This window comes from Diachasma alloeum, unplaced genomic scaffold, assembly GCF_001412515.2.
Source record: "Diachasma alloeum isolate Michigan unplaced genomic scaffold, Dall2.0 Dall_scaffold_00295, whole genome shotgun sequence".
Lineage (NCBI taxonomy): Eukaryota > Metazoa > Arthropoda > Insecta > Hymenoptera > Braconidae > Diachasma > Diachasma alloeum.
Genome location: NW_021680434.1, coordinates 786,408 through 812,662, shown reverse-complemented (window position 1 = coordinate 812,662; position 26,255 = coordinate 786,408). Strand labels below are relative to the sequence as shown.

Sequence of the window (26,255 nt, the reverse complement as noted above, 5' to 3'; positions counted from 1 at the left end):
CTCTTAGAATCACTCGCACCACACGTGACATCCAATTAATGAGCGAACGATTAAATAGTTGAACGATTTATTGAGATTGAAAAACATCGAAATATTTTTTTTGTGATAAGTTTCATCCAAAAAAATATCTATAACATTTTTTCCGAGAATTGCTCTCTCCGAAATCACCTTTGACTCATTTTTATGCAAATCGGATCGAAGTTAATGCCCTATCAATTTTTTTTCCTTCCTCAGACAGTCGTGAAACCAATGTAACATTTTCTCCCGGAATTCCTAATCCCAAAGATGAATATTTAATTGATGAGTGAGGCATTTGAGACATTTGAGGCATTTATTGGAATTTTTTAGATGATTATTTTAATGAAGTATCGAGGGAATGAATTCATTAGAATAAATTCATTTAATGAACTTATTAAAATAAATTCATTCCAACATTTTCTATCGGAAGTTTCTCCCGTGTCATAAATGGAGTCACTGCATTTTCTCTTAGAATCACCAGTTCCCAAGATGGGCATTCAATCGATGACTGAACTGTTAACTGTTTTAATGATTTATGAAAATGGAGAAAGTATCGAAACATTTCCGTTAGAAAATTGCTCATCTCACAAAAACAGCGCGATATTTACTGCCATACGAAGATAAAAGTTTAAAATCGTTATATTATATCATAAAAAATTATTGTACAACTCAAGTAATCTGGAGACTCGAGCACTGACTCGGGAAAATTTACTGAACGTGAGAGCAATTCGTGCCAAAACTGTAATATTTACCATTTATAGCATCAAACATTACCTCATGAACGTGAATAATTGCTCAATATTGCATAATCATTCGCATGTATGTAGGAATTTTTCTGTGACGGAGAATGATTTTTTTTACCCAACACGGTTCGGTAAAATTTCACTTTCGTCCGTCCGCATGTCCTTCACATCGGAGCCAGAAGAAAATACCCTATCGGTGCGAAAAATTTTACTGTACAGGGAACAGTAATTTTTACATCTATGAATGTGTTTTTTCATCTGTTACTGGAGACAAAAATTGAAATTTCATATTTCACTGAGAAATCAATGAAATTCTACATTTATTAACAGCATCGAGACGAGAATTCCTCAACCTATTCGAATTTTCAATTAATTAAAAATTTAAGAACACATCTACCGAAATTTTTTTGATCTCTACTAATTTTCCGGAAATTATTGGATTGACACTTACAGCTCTCATTGATTTTTTTCTTAATTTCGAGTACCAAATTTTTTTCATCAGAAGTCGATTTGTATTTTTGTAATATAGAGAGACAACCTCCATATAACCTCTATACGATCCCTATATAACCTCCATATGGCCGTCTGTAACCCCCATATGACCCTCGCGGCCCTTGTAGCCCTCGTGACCTTAATTTAACCCTTGTGATCTTCGTGACCCTCACATTCTAACCCTTAATTTTGAAGTCTTAATTTCGAGTACCAAATTTTCATCACCAGAAGTCGATTTGGATTTTTGCGACCCTCGTGCCCTTATTGTGGCCCTTATGATCTTCGTGACCCTCACATTCTAACCCTCAATTTTGAAGTCTTAATTTCGAGTACCAAATTTTCATTACCAGAATTCGATTTGGATTTTTATAATATAAAGAGATAACCTCCATGTGTCCTCCATACGACTCCCATATGACCCTCGCGGCCATTGTGACCCTCGTGACCTTATTTTGACCCTTGTGATCTTCGTGACCCTCAGATTCTGACCCTTAATTTTGAAGTCTTAATTTCGAGTACCAAATTTTCCTCACCAGAATTCGATTTGGATTTTTATACTATAAAGAGATATTCTTCAAAATAATTTTCAATGCTCTATGCTGTGATCATTTCCTAATTTTTACCCAAATCAAATTGACGTCAAAACACCACTAAATTCAAAACCCAATCAAACCCACACCAAAAAAAATTCAAATAGAATTAAAATTTAGAGAGAAAAAAATCCCGATCCGCCCAGCCGGGATTCGAACCAGGGTCTCCCAGATACGCGCCGGGCACTCTTCCAACTAAGCTACCGGGAACCACGGAAATTCTCACTCCAAATTCAACTCAGCACGCCGCCTAACCACCTTTAGGCATTAAATAAATTTGCGATTTGATCAAAACCCAATCAAACCCACACCCCCATCATATCATTTACTTCCTCAACCAAAAAACTGTCGCCCGACGATTCATCAACGAATTATCCTAATTTCCAACTTCCTCCGCACCCTCATATTCCCCTCGCGAATGCAGCCGTGAGAAAATCCGTTGTCCCCTCACAACATGTCACCGTGTCTCAATAAACCGAGACAAACCACCTCCACCAACGAAAACTAGGAACAAAAACAGTAGCAGGAGGTTCTTCGAAAGCGAGTCAGACTGCGGAAAGGCCGGACCTCTATGCTCGGCTGGCGCACGACTCCTGAGTGGGCCCAGCGAGGCGTGGTTCCACGTCTTACGACCGTGTCTCAACTAGCTTAGAAAGAAGAACCCTACATCAGGTGCATTGTAACTTGAATAGAAGAAAAAAAACACTCGAGAAAAATCTTTTTCACGCATTTCTCCGCTAATTAAAATTGAAAGGATCATTTGGACAACAATTCTAACTCGCGATTTGATCTGGAGCCAACGGTCGTTGGCTATTGTCAACACATTGGCCCGATTTCACAAAATGTAATTCTCAGAAGGGGAAATGTAGCATTAAATGTGAACGAAATAGTTAAAATCAAGCAATTTTTAAAAATAATTTTTATTATTTTTCTAGCGATCTTCGAAATAATCTTTGAAAATCTTCGAAATCAACGAAATCATTCATTTAATTTTTGCTTTTTAATATACACCCAAAAAAATAATACTGTCACGGAATCGAATGGTTTAATCTAGCCTCTTCCCCTCTTTTGTAAAATAAACAGAAAGTTGATTGTTATTCTCTAATGTTCGGGAATAACTTCATGCGTGATCCACTTTTGTTCTGCGATTGATTCTGAGGAACTAGCAATAAATACGCCCCTTCGATTTATCCTGAATTATTTCTTAATTAAATACAACAATACCTTATTTTAAAATTTCAATTGTCGGAAGATGCGATTTTCAAAAGTTTTATTTTGAACCCTGAAAGTCTTAAGTTGAGAGTCTCAAAAGTCTCAATTTAAGACTGTCATGAAGTCAAGTTGATCCTTTTAAATGCTTCACGTTGAGAATATAAGAATTAAGAAAGTTCTCAAACAAGTCTTACTTGTGCCAGGAAAAGAGTTTTTTGAAAATTATCAAAAAAGGATTGTTTTGTGCCAAACATGCAGAGAGTGCGCTGGAATGAAAAATTTTTGTCGCAAAAAAAGATTTAGTAGTTAAAAAAAAATTGCATTCTCTGTACACGCAAGAAATGTCATTTCTAGCACTACTCCTTCGTTATTCGATACTCCCATACGTATTTTGCTCCCGAAAAATCTTTGTTTTATGCGAAACAAGGGATAGTAGTTTTTCGTTTCGACCGTCTAATAATCACAGACAACAAATGAACCCTTAAATGAAACAATAATAATGATATGATAGCAATCTTGTAACTGAGGGATAAAATATTTGTTGATAAAATTTCCTCTATATGAGATATTTTCATCCTGAAAAGGCACCGTCTGGTGTGAATTATCCGCCTCTTGAGCCAAATATTTCGTTGCTGTCGGAAGCAGAACAATTATTCATGTTTGAGACTTTCAAATTCGAACCAAACAAATTCTTTTTAGGCCATTTTCAACTAGCGTTTTTTTTGGCCCAAACAGGACTTGTTTGACAACGTGTTTGTTTTTTTCTCAGTGTACGAATAGTTTCTCATTAATCATCTTAACTACAATGATATTGTTAAGAGTTTCAAATGTGATTCGTCTCTCTTTTGGTTTCTATCAGTGAGGAACTTCCGAGTGTTAACAAACGACATTACTGGCTTTCAACTCTTCACTTACGTTCCAGCCCTCCCCCACTCGCTTCTTCGGCAGATAAAATTCTCTCTTCCGCCCAATTATTCCTCATCCTTCATGACTAATCTCATCACGATTCTGATCTTAACAACAATATCTTGTTGATATATTTCTTGTCGCATTTATTTGAAGCTCGTGTGCGTTCGATCGTCATTACAATTCTTTTTATTATCACCTTTGATTTGCTCCTTGCGTAAATCTTCTCACGACTTTTTTCCATCAAATAAAAATAATTATTATAGAATAATCATTCGAAACATTCGAAAGATTCAACTTGAGACATTCGCAGGTCTTAACTTGCGACTGTTGAAAGTCTCAATTCAGTAGCGAAGTGGTAAACCGGTACAAGTCAATTTTGACTGTTGGCCAATTTTCAATGAATATCTCGGAATCTAAGGAAGATAGCAAAATTTTTGTCATAACCTTTTTTGTAGAGCCCATTGAGAGCTACAACAAATGTAATTACGAAAATTCCGGTATCTCTCTTAGGTTCGGAAATATTCTTGAAAAACTCAGCTGCGAGATAAGTCGACTTAAATCGTTTTACCACTTCGCTACTGAATTGTCTATCGTCAGTCTCAAATAGAAGTTATTTATTTTTTGGCGCATAAATCTTCGTCCATCGTCTGCCACCTTCCACCAATTACGATGGAAAATAGCATTTTGAAAAACTCCTTGTAGAACTAATGGCCTCGAAACATCTCAATCCCCGATATTCTAACGGCATTGTCCCCTCATCAAAGGTGTGGAAACAGCATTGGATAACGAGTCATCCAGTATCTTCTTATGGCTTTTCCACCGGTCCAACTCCTTCTATATGCGTTGAACGCACGAAGGCGTACCTACACGCTGCCATGGTCCCGGAATAAATTATTTCCACTGGGTCTTCCACAGCTCTTGCCTCGCAGGTAAATCGGACTGAGACGCAGTGGTGGGATGATACCGGAAGCGTAGCCAGAACGGCGGAACCGCGTTCGAACGTTCGCTCAATGGAAAGTTTGTGTTCCTTCAGTTCAAACTTGAGAGTTTATGCACACGGGGGTGGGTGGATGGTACTCTAGAGTTAATGGATCTGGAATTTTCGGGGGTGACGAGTGTGCAGGAGTGATCTCACTGCTGGTGTTCAGTTCCGTTCGAAATTGTGGAGGGAAAATGTGAAAAAAAATGGTTTTCCGTGGTTTATTGGAGAGTTATTGGCAAACTGACGAACTTTGGGATGAGTTTTGGGGAAATTTTTTTGTTGGGAACGTTTAGATAATTCCGGAGGTTGACAATTTGCGAAAAAAGCGCTTAATTTGGGAGGAAGAATTGTACAATGAACGAGAATGGGAGTGTTGTTAATTATTATTAATATTTGGGTCTAAATTCACGTTTTTTTCATTCTTGAAATTACGTTTTTGTGGTTTTTTATGTTCGTGACGAGTTCGACAGTAAATTGAATATTATTCTTCTCTGAAAATTAAGAATTATTCTTCTCTGAAAATTAAGAATTTGAAATGTGGAAGTTTGTTTTTATTATTTAATTTGTAATGAATTTTGTGGAATTTTTTTATCGGGGAATGTTTAAATAATTCTGGAGGTTGACAATTTACGGAAAATAGTTCTTATTTTGGTAGGAAGAATTGTAAAATGAACGTGAATGGGATTGTTGTTAATTATTATCAATATTTCAATCTAAATTCACGTTTTTTTCATTTTTAAAATTACGTTTTTGTGGTTGTTTATGTTCGCGACGAGTTCGACAGTAAATTGAATATTATTCTTATCTAAAGTCTGAAGAAAATTGTTAATGTGATATATTTGAGAAAAATTAAGAATTTGAAATGTGGAAGTTTGTTTTTATTCTTTAATTTTTAATGAGTTTTGTGGAATTTTTTTATCGGGGAAGGCTTAGATAATTCTGGAAGTTGACAATTTACGAAAAAAAGTTCTTATTTTGGTAGGAAGAATTGTAAAGTGAACGTGAACGTGATTGTTGTTAATTATTATCAATATTTCAATCTAAATTCACGTTTTTTTCATTTTTGAAATTACGTTTTGTCGTTTTTTTATGTTTGTGACGAGATCGACAATGAATTGAATATTATTCTTCTCTGAAGTCTGAAGAAAATTGTTACTGTGATATGTGAGAGAAAAATGAAGAATTAGAAATGGGAATGAGTTTGTTTTTACTCTTTAATTGGTATATTTTTAGAAAAGACGAATTTTGTGATGAGTTTTGTGGAAATTTCTCATTTGTGAACATTGAGATAATTCTGGAGGTTGTAAATGTCGGAAAAAAAAGTTGTTTCAACAATTCTAAAAAATTAATTCATTGAAGAATTACCAATAGGTACCACCCGAGTTCCCATTTTTGTATTTCCTTATTGCCAGTCTTTCTAGTCCTCTTTCGAAAGTTTGTGATCGTAATAATGAAATAGTAGTGAATCTCTGAATAAATTGTGATCGTAATAATGAAATAGTGGTGAACCTCTGAATAATTTAGAAATAATTTTCCTTTTAAAAAAAATTCCTAATTCAGAATGTGAATGAATTTATTTCAATTCGTTGATGACAGAGGCATTGTCATAAATTTAATAAAAAATTTCTCGACAAAATCTATTTGAAGACGTCTTCAGAGTCAACAGAACATTCAAACCAGTAGCGAAGTGGTAAACCGGTACAAGTCAATTTTGACTATTGACCAGTTTTCGATGAATATTTCGGAATCTAAGGGAGATAGCAAAATTTTTATTATAACCTTTTTGGTAGCGCCAGTTGAGAGCTACAACAAATGTAATTGCGAAAATTTCGCTATCTCCCTTAGATTCGGGAGTATTTCTCAAAAACTCAACTGGGAGATAAGTCGACTTAAACCGTTTTACCACTTCACCACTGAAATAATTCTCAAGATTAAAAATTTCCCAAAAAACTGTTTTTTGAACTATTCTAAAAATTCTGTTCATTAAAAAATTGCCGATAATTCTCATCAAATTTAACACTTTTTGTCCTTGTGCTCAGTCGTTCTAGTCGTCTCCCAAAAGTTCGTGATCGTAATAATGAAATAGTGGTGAATCTCTGAATAAATTCTAGATAATTTAATCCAAAGTGCGAAAAGTGTCATTACTTCACTCGTCGGTAATTCAGAGATGGTCAGCCAACACGCAATGGCAACAACAGTGCGCAGAGTCAAGCAGGAGAATCGTCTCAGGCGACAGAATCACACTCAAGGTGACACGCGTTGAACAAACTCCAAAATAACAAGAAGAAACATAAAAAAATGTTTGGAATTGAACCCGGAATTGTCGAGCGGTTGGATCTCAATCGGCTGAACCGCGAGTGGAATAAAATCAGTCCCGCGTGATCTGAATAGCAAATTTCTCGAATGAATTTCCTGCCGCACTTTTTTTCTCAACTAAAAATAACTTCTCGCTAATTCAATGAAATAACTTTTAGCGGGGGAGTAGATAGTGTTGTTGAGTGCAGGAAAAATTGATGGAAGGGAAGTTTGTGGAGTAGTCATTTTCACTGTGACTGATAACGGGTATGACGCTGTGATATATGAACACTCAAAGTTTTAGTTTGATTACACCATTTTTCAAAGCTTCAATAGAATTTTTTTTCCACTTTTTGTGGAGTGATTTAGTGGGTTTCACTCATATCAGCGGATTGAAATTTGCGCTGCAGTTATGAAGTAAATTGAATATTTTTTATATTTTATGGGTGAAGAGAGTCGCTTGTCGTATTTCGCAGATAATGGGGAGGTGAAACACCTCCAGAAGATGACTAAAACGAGTGGATAATTGCGTTTTTTTATGAATGAGTGTAAATATTGTTGTTAACAAATTAGCAATATGCTTAATTGCATAGGTTCCTTTTTTAAAATTCTTATTTGACTATTCTCTTCTGTTATTTTTTCATGTCATAGCACTATAATCAATTGAATTGTCGTGTATTATTTCATTTTTAAAAATTTAATTTGTGTTTTATTTTTTGTGGATTTTTGGGATTTCTGTGGATTATTTCGGGCCGTCAAATAATTCGACATTCAGTCCCTCTCAAAACTGGAATTCGTTTTCCTCGGTACAACAAAAAGAGAGAGTTAAAATTTCTGTTTTCTTTTTTATTTAATTCATGTTTGGGGAACTTGAAGGCAAATTTTATCAAATGACTGTGTTAAACTTGTTCCAGATGATGAGACAATCTACAAGACGTTATCGTCACCGAAGTCGCTGCCGAATAATCGTTTGAACCCAGTGCCTCATCCAGATCACCAGAACGGTCACAACAGAAGTGACATTTACACAGCGGTCCAAGCTATACCTGGGCCACAGTACAGGATGCCACCCCTGTACGGTGAAGAGCAAACCAACCAGAATCAACAGCCAACGAGTCTACAAACACACAGCAATAAATTTCCGGTAATTACATTTTCGGAATAAACTATAATCGATAGAATAATTCAACGAAATCTGTCCAATTGCTGACCCTACATCCACCCTAGAGAAAAACGACAAAGTTCTCAAACAAGTCTTACTTGTACCAAGAAAATAGTTTTTCGAAAATTATCAAAAAAGGATTTTTTTGTGTCAAACATGCAGAGATTGCGCCGGAATGAAAAATTTTTGTCGCAAAAATAGATTTAGTAGTTAAAAAAAAATTGCATTCTCTGTACACGCAAGAAATATCATTTCTAGCACTACTCCTTCGTTATTCGATACTCCCATACGTATTTTGCTCCCGAAAAATCTTTGTTTTATGCGAAACGAGGGATAGTAGTTTTTCGTTTCGGCTGTCTAATAATCACAGACAACAAATGAACCCTTAAATGAAACAATAATAATATGATAGCAATCTTGTAACTTAGGGATAAAACATTTGTTGATAAATTTTCCTCCATATGAGATATTTTCATCCTGAAAAGGCACCGTCTGGTGTGAATTATCCGCTCCTTGAGCCAAATATTTCGTTGCTGTCGAAAGCAGAACAATTATTCATGTTTGAGAATTTCAAATTCAAACCAAACAAATTCTTTTTTGGCAATTTTCAACTAGCGATTTTGTTGGTCCAAACAAACTCTCAGTGTACTCAACGCTGCTTACTTTTTCATAGCTGATATTTGCCATGAAAGCGCCAACGTCAAACAAATCATTATCATTATTTTTATCTTCTCTCGAAGAAGAACTCTGTTCATTAATTATTTTGCATTTCTCACTTGAGTACGGAATTGAATGGAGCCATTCATGCAAAATAATTGGGTTCTTAATTCTAAATGAGTATTTTTAATCCCAAGAAATCGCCAATTTGCACATGAGTTATACAAAAAAAACCCATTGCTCCTCCGAAACCAATGAATTCATCGTTTCAAATAAGCTTTCCTCAGATTAAGCAAAAACTCCACTCGACTCTAATGAAAGAACATCGACTGAATCCATTCCATTTCCTCCAGCCCCATCGTCTCCCCATTTCACGAGCCCAGAAGTCATAAGAATACTTCTCATTTCCCTCCAATTTTTCCCATGAACAGACAAATAATACCCATCAGGCACTTGTGGCCCAGATTGTCTCCACATTATGATCGCACGAACAATAAAAAAAACTATTCTTAACGTTTCATAACGCTAACACGTATCCACATTAATTTATAATTGGTTCGAAGAGAGAAAGAGGACTGGAGGGGCACGCGTACGATGCGTAGTAAAGGCAGAATACATCAGCGTATACTATAACAGGTGAAATCTCCGAACAGTTCATCGTACGTTTGTCGGGGTGGAGGGGAGGGATTTGTTACGATTCTTGGGAATATTCTCAGGGGGACTATCACCTCAACGTATGGCTGCCTGATGGTAGAGTGCAGAGACAAAGGCTGGTGGGTTATAAGACTTGGTGTGTTTTACCGTTTACCGGAAACGAGACTTGCTAGTTGCTCAGATGTACAACGTCACTTTTACCTGATTTTTACTAGCTCTGTCGATCCATTTAAAGTAGCTCTATCCTTCGGCCAGGCTGCGCTGTACTTTTGGATATTTTCAATTTTTTAATTTTTCAACTAAATTGCATGGAAAAAATTTGAAAAAATTCATACCCAGTCAGTATTATCTAAATTAAATTTCGCAAATATTGATATTTTTTCAAATATTTCCCTCTTATAAATAAATAATCAAACTTGTTTGCAAAGCGATGGATTATTTTTTATGAGGTGTCAACAACATTCTTGATTTTTTCACATCTAATGAAAAAAAATTCAGATTTTAATCTTTGATTACAATGGAAATGTCGATTTTCACATAAGACATTGGGGTTAAATCCTGATTTTTTAACATTTTTTCTTGGATAAACCAAAACGATGATTAAATTGAGAAAAAAGTTAGAATTCCGAATCTAATCGAGTTTTCTGCAATTTTTTTGCAGTTTTCGATAATCTTTGAATTTACCGTAAGGGTAGAGCTACTTTAAATCAGGGGTGCACTCGGAGAAATGGGTCTTGACGGAAATTTCATTCGAACTTGAACTTCATCTTTATGATATTTGCGTTATTATTCGCATGGAATAAATAGTTTTTCGAAGATGAATAAGTTTCTTTGATTCAAATGATGAATCTATTGGGTACCTAGAAATGGAATTCTTTTCCCCAAAGAAATACTAATTTCAATTTGAGACTTTTGGAAGTCACGTTAAGGTGTTTCGTGTAGAAAGTCAAGATAATGAAAAAAAAAAGTGGAAAATTCAGTCATTGAGAATTCTTGCACATTTTTTTCAGACCTCAGTCTCGAGAAAAAAAATAATGGAATTTGAATGCTTTTGTAAGCCCTCCAACTATAGCCTCCGAGGTTACCCCACTCTCAATTAGGGAAATTTCCATGGCGCCCAAAAAAATAATAAACTATTGAGGAAAAACTAGTGGGTGATAAATCAAATCTTTCTCGAGAACACGTGTAAGTTTCAGATTTTTTTCAAATTTCATGAGAAAGTTATTTGAACAAATGATTCGGAAAATTATGAGTTTCGGGGAAATAACGCCCTCACGCGCAGGCGCGTGATTCGAATGTCAGTGAGCATCATGGGAAAGGTATGGGTTGGACCATGAAACTGAGAGAGAGAAAACACTCGACAGGTTTACCAACTCGAGACGCATTTTAATATTATTTCAATAATGAGAAAAACATCCAATAAAAATTATTTGACACCGGTAGGTGATGAGAAAAAAATCACTCAATCTGATAAATAAAATCAATATTCAAAAAATATTCAAACGCCCACTTAAATAGTTACTTGAAAATTGGAAAATTTCGTGCTCAGCGATTGAATCAGGGCTCGAGAACAATAAGACTCCCCTTCCCCCCCCCCGGTCCACCGAGTCACGAATCAGTGACTTTCGCATTGAGCGAATGCAAAATTCACGCAAAGGAAAACCTCCAGACATTTCTGAACTACTACCATCGCGTCCTCACAATCGTAATGAGTTCAAAGGGCAGGAATAACTCCATCTCCTTATTCCACTCCATTACCTCGGGAGTAAATTTTCAATTCTCAATTTTTCACTGCAAAATTATGAAAATGAAAAATCTGAAATTGAGACCATGTCAAATCATCCGGAAGTAAATTAATTCCACGTCAGTATTCCTGGCATTTTCATCCGCTGAAAATTGACAGAGAAATTCTTTTCTATTCCAATGAACGACTCAAGTGTCGGTGTTCTTACAACTCTTCTTATTAATTACATCTATAAAGATGTATACAATTTTTTTTCACTTCATAGAAAACTCTTACAATGGTGACGTTCCCACCCGCCCCTCCTGAAAATATGGAGCACAGAATGCTTATTATTTCTACACTTTCAGTCACAATTGTCTCGTCCGCTGCCATCACCTCATAACACCGCGATTGCCATCAATTTCAGATCGAGCGCGAAGTGGTGATCTCCTCAGCCGACAAGAACACTAAAATTCCAATTCTACACGAGTACAAACGAACGACAGGGAGAGTTGCTATTGCCCCTGATGCACCGGTGAAACAACAGGCGTGGGTGCAGGAGGTGAGTTATTTCACTCAATTATCTAATAAATAATGACCCGCTGATGCTAATCGGAAACTGTGTAATAGGGTTATTAGTCAGACGATCTTCATGACCGAATACATAATTAAAATCTGCGAAACGAACACAAAAAATCGTGGCTGAGATAACAGCAAAGCAAGATCATTCTATAAATATTTCTTTTAGAAGATATTTGCCAGAATAATTTCCATCAGTGACTCGAAAGACTCTTGAGGTTTCGAGACATCGCCAAATTACAGAATCAGTCAACTGCACTGCGAAAACTAATGTCTGAATTTCAGACACTTTTGTAGACACTTTTCAAACACTTTTGGGACGATTTTGCAGACACTTTTGAGACATTAAAATGTGTCTGCATCAATGGAGATATTTCAATTTCAGAGATCAAGATGTCTGAAATTAAGATAGAGACATCAGTTTCAGACACAAGCGGTGTTTGAAATTTTCAGATATCAGTTCGAATTTCAAACACTTTTAAAGATTCAGACTTTTTCTGCCATCTGCCATCTTAAATTCGGATGGTTGTCAGACACCTAGATTTTGCAGTAGATGAGTCAACTTTTCAGACGTGAGAAATATCTTAAAAATTAATGCTTGAATGGAATGTGCCGTCTGAATCACATGAGATATCTTAATAGTGAAATGTTTGAATCGCACCTAAATAACTGAATTTCAGACACAGAAAATATCTGAAAATAGATACCCCAAATTTTTGAGACACAAAAAATGTCTACCATCATTTTCAGACAGAAAGGGTGATTACAATTTCCAGACAGTCAGATTTTCAGACACTTTTGACGGTTCAGATGTTTTTTACCATCTGACATCTTAAATTCAAATAGCTGTCAGACACCTAGTTTTTGTAGTGTGAAGAGTGACATCTCGTTACTCAATAGATTATTAACGCATCCTGATACTTGGTCGAATTACAATGAATTAGAATTTCACGACTAAATCCATCGATTCGCTGACTTTCAAGCGCAGACAGCTCCATTTGTGCTCATGAATAAGACAATACCGCTGTCCCAGATCTAGTGCTCCTTGCACAGCGCTGTCCTGCTCATTGTGGGATAACATTGACAAAAAGTCGATTCGCCCCAGATTCCATTTAATAACACAATCGCCTCCTTTTTCCGGTGCGAATGACCCCGACTCGTTAATCGCTCGCAATTGCTCATAAACCGCTCGCAAAATGCTCACAAATGCCGTTAGTCACTCCCTAATACGAAAGGTTCATTTTTCTTCTGTCAGCGTGTGAGAAGGAAGGGTGGACTCGATGTTAACAAGTTATGAATGGTCATAACACACGTATGGATTGCCCCACATCACGTGATTGTCTTCCGACACACAAACATACTGCACGTGAAAGGCTACGCCTTGTAACAACTATTTCCCTATAGGTTTATGTTTGACGTTACTCATCCCGATGGTTCTCTCGCACGCTTCAACGGACAACTTTCCTATGCTTTCCACTTACCCAAGCCCACTTTACATATTGACGATACCTCGTTCGAGTTTATATTGGATTCCAACTACATGGTTGGAAACACGAGTCTGAAGTAGAATTTCAACCGAGTTTGAGGCTTTTGTTGTGTCTGGTGACGCGCCAAAATCATGGACATATTGGGGGATCCCGTAATTATCAGGGGATTGATGGCTCTGATTAGTTTAGGTGGAGGAAATTCCAGGAGTTCGGGGAATTTAGGTAAATAGCTTGCAGATTAGCTTGCTCAGGTTTTCATGGTCGAGACAGGAATTGTTGCGAATCTGAGGAGAATTACGGAAAAGAAACAAAGTTCATTGTTAGAAAAAAAATGAAATTTCATGGCCAGTTGACTACTAATTTTTAGGACAGTGACACTCAATGCGATTTAGGGAAAAAAATGATGAAAGTTCAGGGTTCACTGAAAATTCAGTAAAATTCCAGGAATTTAAGGAGCATCAAGATGAGAATTCCGTAAGGAATAATAAATAGGAAAAATAAATAAATTTATTTATTTGAATTTCGAATCTAATACGAATTATACTGATTTTTCAGTGAAATCGGAAATTTCAGTATTTTTTTTTTCCTCCTAAATCGCATTCAGTGCCACTGTCCTGAAAATTCAAGAATATATTTACCGGAAATTTCTGGATTTCTATTCATTTTCAGGGGAAAATGGAAGTGAAATTTACAGTTCTCTTTTTTTTCCACGAAATTCTGAATTTTCAATGACGAAATTCCTTGAAATTTCAATTTTTATTTAATAGAATTTGATAGAAATTTAATAGAATTCCTTGAAAAAAACGGTTATCGTTTTTTGGAATTTTCATGAGCCCCTAAATCACGCCATTTTTCAGTTAAAATTAATCAATATTCAATTTCCTCCTTCCAAATGGAAAACGATTTAAAAAATATTTCTATTTCTAACTTTATAAGAATGCCATTAGACTTCTATTAGAATTACATTCAAAAATTTTATTTGCTTTTTGCGTCAATAGTACTGAAGATTATACAACATTATCATGAAATTTTGTCAAGAAATATTTAATAGCAAAAGTTTAATAAATTTTTATTTGTCCATAGAAATTCTTGAACATGAATTTCCCATGTATTTCCGCTTTATTATCACATCTCTGTCACAATAAAACCCAAGAAAAAAAAATCAAAATTTCGTGCCTAGGAATTCTTAACGAAAAACTCTCTTTTTTCCATTAAAAAAATATCCATTTAAAAACGTACGGGAGAGTTGCATAATTTTTAAAAGAATTGTCGCAGAAACCTAGAATTTTTCAACATAATTCTTACAAACTACAACAGAATAGTTGCAGTAGAATTCCTTGGAGAACTCCCTCGGTTTTTCAATTAAATCATCCCATACAACGTATCCAACATTTTTATGAGGCCCTGAATCACGCCATTTTCCATTTGAAATCCATCAAGATTAAATTGCCTCCCCTAGCCACTTAGCCTATGCAAATGATCCTAAAACATAAAAAAAACAGGTCATTACATACTCCCATAAACCAGAATTGGTTTCCTTCAAACGCCATAAAATCCTCGTGTGCAAATAATACCTCATTCTTCATCGGAGTACATACCAATCCGCCCCGCGATAATAACCCCGTGGGAGGTGAGCGATTGTCCCACTAATGCAATAATTACAAAACTCCCGATATAAAAGGGAAAAGAAAACAACAACGAACTATGAAAAATACCCCTTGAAACAGATAAGAAAAAGGGCGCACAAAGAACTCCTTTTTCCATCGTAAAAATCGTGTTGTTGAGCCAGTAAAAAATAAATGGATTGCCCTGAGAATAAAATAAATGGACCAGCCAGCTAGGATCAACTTGAGAGCTCTTTTACAACAAGGAAAAGGGTGTTCTCCACAGAAACACTGGTTTTTCCTCAACACATCCATTTTTATAATGCAACTTTTTTCACCAATTTTTTTTCATTTCTACCACTATATCTTTTGTATCTACAAAGACATACTTTCCTCCGAGTACTTTTTCCCCTCCATTTTTCCTTCTTTCATCACATCTCACTTCGATGTCTCGGAGGAAGGGGTATCCGTATGCACAATGCATTTTGAACGCCCACCGGACGGAAAGAGAGATCTTTTATTTTATTTTTTTTCCATGTGAACTGTCAGTTGAGCTTCAACACTTATTATTCAAGTAGCATACGCTTCTGAGGATTGCCCGTACGACCAAGGATTTTCAAATTTTTTCTGCCCCCCCCCTCCCCCCGCTCCTTCCGCCCGCCGGAGTTTGCATTACCTCGACATCAGCACTGAGGAATTATCGAGTATCTGAAGGCACTGTGATGGGTGTAGGTGCATGTTCCCTAGCCACATTATACGGCCGTCGAGATGATCGTTACTGGTGCGATATTTGATCGGGCGCTATGCTCAACGACCGGAAATCATGGTGGAATTATCGCCCCAAGGATTTTATGGATGATAAAGTTGATGGGGGAGTTTGAGGGAGTCTGGCAATTAGAGGGTTGATGGTTGATTATTTTTTGATGCTTTTTTTTTCATTACTGAATTGAAAAAAATTAATTGGATCATATGGATCGCGAGTTGATTTGAGAATTTTTTCTACTTGATTCAAGTATGGAAGGTACTTGATTCAAGTAGGGGACATACTTTATTCAAGTATCTTCCTACTTGATTTAAGTAGGGAAGATAATTGATTGAAGCTGCAAAGATACTCGACTTAAGTGGGGAAGATACTTGATTTCAGTAGCAAAAATATTCGAGTCAAGTGGGGAAGATACTTGAATCAAGTATCTTCCTATATGATTTAAATAGGAAATATACTTGATTCAAGTAGAGGAGATACTTGATTCGAATGAAGAAGATGCTTGAGTCAAGTATCCTTCTTCATTCATACTCAAGTTCTACTTAAATAAAGTCGCCAACTCGACTTGATTCAATCCTATTCAGATCAAATAGAGGCTCCGGATTGCTCCTATTCAATCTTAAACTTGATCTTTCTTTATGTTTTAAACAAATGTTTTCGTGATCTAACACCCAAAAAAATCTTTTTTGATTCAAGTAGATCGCGACTTGCTTCAAGTATTTTGTCTACTTGATTAAAGTAGGAAGATGCACCAAAGTCGGGCCAATCTACCCGAGTTTTCGACTTACTTTGTGTACAATAAAGTTTATTTTATGAAGTGGTGTCAATCCCGAATTGTACTTGATTCAAATCCAGCTGTACTTGAATCAAGTGGCGGATTTGACGTGAAAATTTTTAGAGATGCTCCGTCCAGGTCCAGGAGATCTATTTGAAACGAGTAGTTTCTCGGCTTGATTCAATCCTACTCAGATCAAGTAGAGTCTTCAGATTGACTTAAGAATTTTTTCTTTGTGAAACAAAGATTTTATTAGAAGTAAATCATTGTTAAGGCAACAAAAAGAAGAAATTTATTAACACGTCGTAGTCCTTTACTTGCCATATATGAATAACTCATTTCATATCATTACAACATGTTCACTGGAGACTTTTCCTCACAAATAACGTTTTAATCTCCATCAAAAATCAATTTCCAGGGTAATCAGGCGCAAGATAGGCAAGAAGGTCATGCTCGAAACTTCCAGCCTCCAGAAACCCACTCGTAAGTTTCTCCTCCAGCGCCCCTTAACCCACTCTCTAATCAAATAATCTTCACCTTGATCAGGTCAACATCGACAGGCGCCGTGCCCCGTGCGCCAAAATCCGAGGACGACCGCAGTAAATCCCTCAGCAAGACTTATCACACCATCAAAGACATGATCTCAAGTCGCTTCGGTCCCTCTCGAAAGGACACCGACCCCGATCCGGAAGTGAGTCTCAACAATGTAACCGAGGAGCTGAGAAAATCCTCGCATAATGTTGATGAGGATGACTCCAAGAAGAAGGAAAGCACTTACAGCAAACCAAGGGCTCAGGATCCACCGCCGATAAACATGCAGCATTACCCTAAGAACAGTTATCAACAGTATGGTCATAGTTATTACCAAAGTCCCCAGCAGAATGTTTCAGGTGAGGATTTTAATGGATGAAGATAACTGGGCGGCTATAACTAAACATCGAATGTTAATGCTCTACTCAATGTGAAAGTGCATTTGAATAGCGAACTTGGATTTTAGAACCGTAACTTCTCTATCTGTTTGTGCACATCAACCACTCTTGATTCTACAAAATGATAATCGCTTTCATTTCCAAATATGCATCAAACTTCTGATTTAATACTAGATCCCTCAACTTGGTTTCCCTCAATTTGATGCACTGAAATTTCAAAATTGCAGGGGCCTTTATTGATCACGCTGCTGAGTTTACTACTTCAGTTTTAATGTAAAACAAGTGGAAAATTGTTATAGTTATTTTTGCCAATAAATTAACAATATGCTGCCGACTGGGTATTCTGCACATCATTTCCTTCTATAACATCCCAAAATGATGATAATTCACCTTTCTAATTCCCAGGTCAACTGCAATCAGCCCCCACGATTCAACCAAGCCTCCCGGGCCAAAGTGCCCAACTCCACGTGACCCACTTGACCCCTCCGGCAGGTGTCCAAACAGTTCACCAAACCCAGGTGTCTTCCTACAGTCAGCCAGTACCACCTCGAGGTGACTACGTGGTTCAAGGACCCAGCGGACACCCCCTCCACCAACACCAGAACGTCCCCCTAGGTAAGCACGGCCTCCCGATGCAGCCGGTGTCTTCCAACCCGACCTACCAAAGCCCCCAGCAACTCCTCCACCAGTCCCAGCTGCACCAGACCTCCAGATTCAACCAGCAGCACGTCCAGAACATGCACCAGCGTCAACTTATCCAACAGCTGCAGCAGCAACAGCACCAACTAGTTGTCGGCCAACAGAGTCCCAGGACCAACATGCGGACCCAGCAGCAGTTTCCAGCTGGTGTCTCGTATCAGCAGTATCAGCAAGCCCGACAAACCATCTCCCGATCCCAAATCGATCTCCCAAGCACATCTAGACAAGGTCTGGACGTGAGAATCGGTGGACAAGAAGTGTATTACCATTACAACCAAAACAAGCCTAGGTTCACAGGGACTCCACAAGTTTACATGAAACCGGAGAACGACGCAGAGTTCCAGAGACGAAACTCAGCGAGATGTATGGAGAAAGCTGTCTCGCAGCCTCAACTTTGCTACGATGACGAGAGAAATCCGGACAGAAGAGCCGAGAAGACAGAAGAGATTAAGAATCTCAGTAATGATGTGCTGTTGAGCGAAAAGTACGAAATCACAGTTGAGAATAGCAGTCAGGAGTTCAACAGAAATGGCAGCCAGCGGCAGAACGAGGACTTCAGGCCAGAAACAAGTTTTGGTAATCGTAGAGATGACATACGCAGCTCGAAAAAGGAGTGCGAAGTGAGTCAGGGAGAGGAAGTGACTAAGGAGTCTGGCGTGCAGAAGAAAATCGCTGAGCTTCAGAAGAGGGGAGATACCAAGGATGTGAGTGAGACTGATCATCCGAGGGGAGGGGTCAAGAATGGAGGGCAGGTGAATGAGGCTGCCAGGCGGATCGAGGAGAGCACGAGAAAACTTGAGATGAACTATCAGGGAAAGGAGGGAGGGAGGAAGGAGGAATTGGACCACGGTATGGCGAGACTTAAAATTCAGAACCAGGGGTCTGGGTCGGATTATGACAAAGCTGGACAGAGCTCGAGTAATGTTGACTCGGGACGGGGATCTGCGGTTTATTCCAGCGGACGAAGGCCACCCCCCGAGGATCAGAATCATCCTCAAGGTTGACATTTTTATCCTTTTTGGGTTATTTATAGAGGATGGCTGGTTGTACATAACGAAATTGAATTTTTCGGGTCGGATGGTTTGTTATTTCTTTCCAGTTATGATGGAGGTCTTCATCATTTGGTTGAATTTTTTCGTCAACTTTATTGATGTTTGAAAAATCCTATTCTGGGTCCATCTGAATTTCATATTCAACTGCATTGCAGAACTTCAATGATAATTATGGTTGTAGATCAGTCACAAATGATATTGCTGAAAGAAGTGTAGCTCTCATTAGTGAATATAAAGATCTGCTTATGAGAGATGAAAATAGCAAACAAAATTTTATGTGTTGGGAGTAATATCCAAGAAGGATCATCAATTGCAACAGAAAAGACTTAAAGTTTTCATTGGAGAATTGCTTGAATAGTTAATCGACAAAAACATCAAACTCTATGAATTGAAATATCATAATCTTTGTTTAATTTTTTTGTGAATTTTATTGATGTTAAAAAAATCCTATTCCGGGTCCATCTGGATTTCATATTTAACTGCATTGCAGAACTTCAATGATAATTATTGTTGTTAATCAGTCACAAATGATATTGCTGAAAGAAGTATCGCTCTCGTTAGTGAATATAAAGATCTGCTTATGAGAGATGAAAATAGCAACCAAAATTTAATGTGTTGGGAGTAATATCCGAGAAGGATCATCAATTGCAACAGAAAAGACTTAAAGTTTTCATTGGGGAATTGCTTGATTAGTCAATCAACAAAAACATCAAACTCTATGAATTGAAATATCATAATCTTTGTTCAATTTTTTCGTGAACTGTATTGATGTTAAAAAAATCCTATTCCGGGTACATCTGGATTTCGTGTTCAATTACATTCCAGAACTTCAATGATAATTATTGTTGTTGATCAGTCACAAATGATATTGCTGAAAGAAGTGTCGCTCTCGTTAGTGAATATAAAGATCTGCTTATGAGAGATGAAAATAGCAAACAAAATTTAATGTGTTGGGAGTAATATTCAAGAAGGATCATCAATTGCAACAGAAAAGACTTAAAGTTTTCATTGGGGAATTGGTTGATTAGTCAATCGACAAAAACATCAAACTCTATGAATTGAAATATCATAATCTTTGTTCAATTTTTTCGTGAACTGTATTGATGTTAAAAAAATCCTATTCCGGGTACATCTGGATTTCGTGTTCAACTACATTCCAGAACTTCAATGATAATTATTGTTGTTAATCAGTCACAAATGATATTGCTGAAAGAAGTATCGCTCTCGTTAGTGAATATAAAGATCTGCTTATGAGAGATGAAAATAACAAACAAAATTTAATGTGTTGGGAGTAATATTCAAGAAGGATCATCAATTGCAACAGAAGTCTTAAAGTATTCATTGGAGAATTGCTTGAATAGTCAATCGACAAAAACATCAAACTATAAATTGAAATATCATAATCTTTGTTCAATTTTTTTGTGAACTTTGATGTTTAAGAAATTCTATTCCGGGTGCATCTGGATTTCATGTTTCATGTTTTATGACTAAATACCCTATAAATGTTCCCTCGAATCAGGTCAAGACTCTGAGTGGGTTGACATTGTGGAATCCGAGCTGCGTAGTATCCTGGAGCCAAGAGACGTACCGGCGATGGCCCACTCCACTCTGTCAGAGAGTGTTTCCTCTGTAACGCCTCCACTGCCGCCACTCTCGCCTCATGGGAGTCCACGTACACCGAGGAATCGATACTCTACGAGGTAGAGTATAAATACAATGGGGTTTGAATTATTTTCGAGGAGAGAGAATGCGGAATTATGAGGTCTCCCTGCTACCCACATTTATTTATTACAAAATAGACGTTTAGTCATTAAAAAATAGTAATTATTATGATTAATATAAGTGAATTTTAATTCTGAAGTTTTTACGTTCTGATATCGAATTTAAAACATCGCATCTTTACACTCATTTCAATAGAAATAATTCAATAGAGCACAGGATCATTTACCTTAGCGATTTTGTTGGACCAAACAAGACTTGTTTGAGAACTTGTTTATTTTTCTCTTAGTAGGTTACACAATTCTTACATCATCTTTAGATTAATCGTCCATCACCTTAACAAATTTAGAATTATTTGTTTGATAGTCAATCAAAAATTTAAATGATTTCCAAATTTCAATGGAGATTAGCGAACTTGAATTATCTTAACCCTTCAGAACTCGCGCTCAGCTACCGACCTTCGTTACTCGCATGGTGAGCGCTGCGCCGCCCGTGCTTTCAGTAACGCAGCGTTGTCACGTTCATAGGTACGCGCCGAGCGTGCGGCCAGCGGGAAACAGCAACAGCGGAATTGAAAATTTTACATCCTTCGTTACTCGCACTGGGCGGCACGGCGCCGCTTTTGCGTATGAGCCTCAACAATTTATTATTTTTGGTAGCCTTCATGGATTTTCAGTGGAGAAGAACCTTACTAATCCATTCTAAATGATTCAAGCTAGGCATTCTAATTTTTTCAATTTTTTGAAAGCTCAATTTTGCAAGAGGCAAGCGAAAATTTGAAAAAGGCAGCGCGGCGCTTATAGCGCGAGTTCTGAAGAGTTAAAGTCAACTTTTCTTGGTATTACTGAAGTAATGATTATTGCCGATCCCTGATGCTCACCGACGATTTATTCATTTCAAACAGTTTACCGTACGGGAGCAAACCGAATTACGGTGATTATGGAAAGGGGCAGGATAAGAGGAATTTCCAAGGAAGCACCAAGCATCGCGGTGCATCCACTTCCAAGAAGGAGGCTGCCAAGAAATTCACGCATTGTAGGTTTTTCGTGAATTATATAATTATTTTCTTTTTAATTTCATCATTGTTGTCGGATTATTGCGGAATAAAAATCTAGGTTCTTAAACCGATTATTAATTTCCAATATTGATTACTTCTGGATTTTGTTATTGATCAACTCATCATGAAACAGTTTGAAATAAGTTTATAAAATAAGTTGATAAAATAAATTTCCATTCTATACTGTTATTATGGAATAGAAATTTGAATTCATAAATTAATCACTCATCTTAAAAACTCATGACAACCGAAATTGTTTAAAATCGATCGATGATTATCAAAAAATAGATTAAGAAAACGAATTTTCATGTTATCCTACTATCCTGGAATAAAAATCCGAATTTATAACTGTCATTAATTTGAAAAATCGATGACTCTCACAATTTTTCGGCATCGATCAATAAATAACGAAATCATTCAAGATAAATTCATAAAATTGATTTTCATGCTCAGTATTTGGTGTTGAAGCAGCGGATTTGACATCGACAACAACCGGACTAGACCTGGATTCAATGTTGGACAGAAGTGATTCAGACTTGAGTACGAACGACGCAAGGACCATACGAAAACAATTGGAGGGGCTGGAGAATATGTACAGCGAGGTAAATACTTCAAAATCCTGAGAAAAATCGATAAAATTTTCTCCATCCGTTAATCCATTTCGTTCTTCTTCACTGCAGGTTTTAAAGTTACTAGGCGGTAGCGTGAAGAAACGGAGAAAGGCGAGGGGATTAACGAGTTATGGATCAGTGTCGTCCCTCCCGACATCTTCAGTATCCTCGAGACCAGTTGCAAGACATCACGACAAAAGGAGAGCCCATGTAATTGATGACAGAACGAAGAAAGCTAAAGATGTTAAGGTGATGCATTAAATAAGCCGACACCTTCCCTATTCTTCCAGTCTTATTTAAGATTGGACTATCTCAACAAAAAGTAGATTTAAGAGAAAATGTCAGAAAACATTTTTTATTCCAAATTCAATTCTCTACAAAAAAGATCTTTTGACATTTTCCCCTAAAACGGCGCGTTTACGAGGTAATTCCAAATTAACAAGAATGGAAAATTCAATTTTCAATTTTACTTCGTTCACTTCATTTTGCTTATTTCATGTTCATTCATGTGAATGCAGTGAATCATTGAATTCAATTTAAAACACATCGTTCCAGAAATTCCATTCGAAAGCAAATTCCTAATTTATTAGCAAAAATATATTGACTGTCGTGACGAAGGCAAATTTTCAATAGTTTATTTTCTCCCCAGAGCATAAACAAACGCTTCCAGCGTTTGGAGTCGCACGTAGTCACCCTGGCTCGATCAGTTGCGCATCTCTCTTCAGAGATGAGAACCCAGCATCTGATGATCCAGGAGATGGAGAACATTAGAGGGGAAATAGCAGCGTTGAGGACGCAGACAAGTATGGCTATGGTCAGGTCGCAGTCTCAACCGCTGCTCAAGGATTCCGAATTACCTGCACTGTCCAATCCTTCGAGGGTCAAGAAACTCACTAAATTCTTCGGGACTGAGCCACCTCTCATTAGGTTGTTTCTGCGAGAGCTGGGATATGAGGTAATTTTTATCATTGAATTTAGAGCGCAAGAACCCTGGCAGTTTAGTAATTGAACAGACATTATGGATTTGGAGAAACTTTTATCCGTTTTTCCTTGCGAATGGAGGCATTGTGTTCGTTCAAATTTGGGTACTCAAATTTTTGGGTTAAGATTAATTACATTTTTTTTTCTCCTGAAAAGTCGGAATGTGTAAATTTTTTAAATGATGTACATTACAATTTATTAGAATTCAATATGGTTATTAGGTAATCAGAATATGGGAATTGGAATTTCAATTAATAAGGGTCGGAATATGGATCACGAGGGTCAATTTAAGGGTCACAAGATTCAAGTTAAGGGTCACAAGGGTCAAATTAAGGGTCATAAGGATCAGATTGAGGTCATATGAGTCAGATTAAGGGTCATGAGGGTCTGATTAAGGGTCCCAAGGGTCAGATCGATGTCATATAGCTCAAATTAAGGTTCACGAGGGTCAAATTAAGGGTCACAGGGATCAGATTGAGGTCATATGGGTCAGATTGAGGTTATATCGGTCAGATTAAGGGTCATGAGGGTCCGATTAAGGGTCAGAAGGATTAGATTGAGGTCAGAAGGTTCAGATTGAGGTCATATGGGTCAGATTAAGGGTCTCGAGGGTCAAATTATGGATCACAAGGATTAGATTGAGGTCATGATTGAGGTCATTAAGGGTCACAACACAATCATTAAAATTAATTAAATTATCGTTTTATATATTCCTCAATTCATTCTTATCATTTGTGTTTTTTTCTTCCTCTTTCATTCAGAAATACGCATCCGCATTTGAAAAAGAAAAGGTGGGAATGGTAGAGCTACCTTATTTAAGCGAGGACAGACTCCAGAAGATGGGAATACCCCTGGGGCCACGATTGAGAATCCTCCAGGAAGCGAGAATATCAGTCTGTAAAGATCCAATTTACGTCGTTTGAACGTACGGCGCTATATTCTCATTAATTAATAGGATAGAGGAATGAAGAGGACTATGCAACATCAAATTCGCAGTTGGGTGAAATAAGATGTGAAATTCTTCCGTGAAAGTCTGTGAAAAATGAAGACAGAGGGTGATATCTGCGAATGGAGGTACAAATTCAATATTTCCGGTCGTAAAAACATTTACGATCAATCTCAATCGAAAATGACCTTCTTCCGCTCCTGAAATTCACGAAATTGGCGAAAGCAGAAAACAGACACTTTCTCATTTCATTTTGCCGCGCTGTAATTCAAGGAATTTGCAGTATTAATCGAGGTGTGTAATTTACCGAGAGCTTTAGTATGAGGATACAATATGAAATAACGTCACAAGAGTAAAGACATTGGTACGAGAATTTTATACTGTGAAGACGCAATGAGAACCAGAAAATTATCTGCTTGGGTCGAATTTTTGGGGCTGTTTTTGATAAATATCTCAGGGGAGGTGAGGAATTTTTTGTTGGGAAGTTTTTTTTGCAAAAACAAGCAACTGCAATACAAAAGAAAAAAATTTAATTTTAATTTCAATTTTTTTTTAATTAAAAAAATACCGCGCGACGTTTTTCTTTCATTACAATCGACTGCCTAACCGGAAAAATTCAAAAAAATTTGACTTTGTCAATCGAAGTGTCTAAAAAATTATAGAAATTTTTAGAACAAGATATTTTCCAAAATTCCCAAAGAAAATAAATTATTTCGCACAGATGAATTATTTTTTCGCATGTTAAATGAAATGGCCCATGACGCGACGTTGCCGGAAACTCGCTAAACGCGCCCGGGCAGTGTAGAGTGAATTCGGCAATGCTAAAGCTTAAATGACACGGCGGGGAATCCCCGCGCAGGTGACCAATCGCTGGGACGCGTTTGGCGACCAGACTAGGGTTAACAAAAATAATGAAAAAAATATTTTTTCTTTTCCTTTTATGTTAAACAGATGCAATAAATGCCCTGATGAAAAATGCCTATAGCATTTAATTGAAAAAAATAATTCGGAGTGTTTCGAAATTTTTTCATTGCTTTTCGGCGATCTAAAAAGTTTTAGAGATTGTGAAATTTAAATGACGATTCTTAATATTACCTGCAAAAAACTTCTCACAAAAATCTCCCCGTCTCTTCCAAATTCAAAAACAATCATCTCAAATCACCCCTGACCTTCAATTTTTAATGATTCTTCAATTCAGCAGCGAAGTGGTAAAACGGTTTAAGTCGTCTTGTCTCCCAGTTGAGTTTTTGATGAATATTTCCGAATCTAAGGGAGATAGCGAAATTTTGGTAATTACATTTGTTGTAGCTCTCAATTGGCTCTGTGAAAAAGGTCATAACAAAAATGTTGCTATCTCCCTTGGATTCCGAGATATTTATTGAAAACTGGCCAATAGTCAAAATTCACTTGAACCGGTTTACTACTTCGCTACTGAATTAACACGAAATCATTCAATCCCATTGTTAATTCTCTGAACGAAAAACCAATTACCATAAACTGATTGATGACCAATACGAAGCCCGACTCATCATTACCTTTCAAATGTAGGATACGACTCATTCGAATTATCAATTATTCACGAAACAGACATGCACATTGTGGAGAGTATCATTGAC

General features: G+C 37.0%; 1 protein-coding gene across 1 annotated transcript; it reads left to right on the top strand.

Moving 5' to 3' along the window:
• The first annotated feature begins 7,113 nt into the window (after positions 1-7,113).
• On the top strand, positions 7,114-25,102 carry LOC107039218. The gene is made up of 12 exons (XM_015258729.2): positions 7,114-7,195; positions 8,156-8,385; positions 11,865-11,999; positions 17,064-17,128; positions 17,192-17,535; positions 17,974-19,272; positions 20,845-21,025; positions 21,949-22,079; positions 22,555-22,703; positions 22,782-22,961; positions 23,362-23,667; positions 24,455-25,102. Exons 1-12 carry the CDS (start codon positions 7,114-7,116, stop codon positions 24,614-24,616), a joined length of 3,264 nt encoding a protein of 1,087 aa, XP_015114215.2. The 3' UTR covers positions 24,617-25,102.
• The last annotated feature ends 1,153 nt before the right edge of the window (positions 25,103-26,255 follow it).

Bases quoted from the DNA above. Each gene is read 5' to 3' on its own strand.
- LOC107039218 (XM_015258729.2), top strand. From the start codon at position 7,114: ATGGTCAGCCAACACGCAATGGCAACAACAGTGCGCAGAGTCAAGCAG. The intron at 8,386-11,864 runs GTAATTACATTT...CATCAATTTCAG, and splicing joins CACACAGCAATAAATTTCCG to ATCGAGCGCGAAGTGGTGAT. The intron at 22,704-22,781 runs GTAAATACTTCA...TCTTCACTGCAG, and splicing joins TGGAGAATATGTACAGCGAG to GTTTTAAAGTTACTAGGCGG.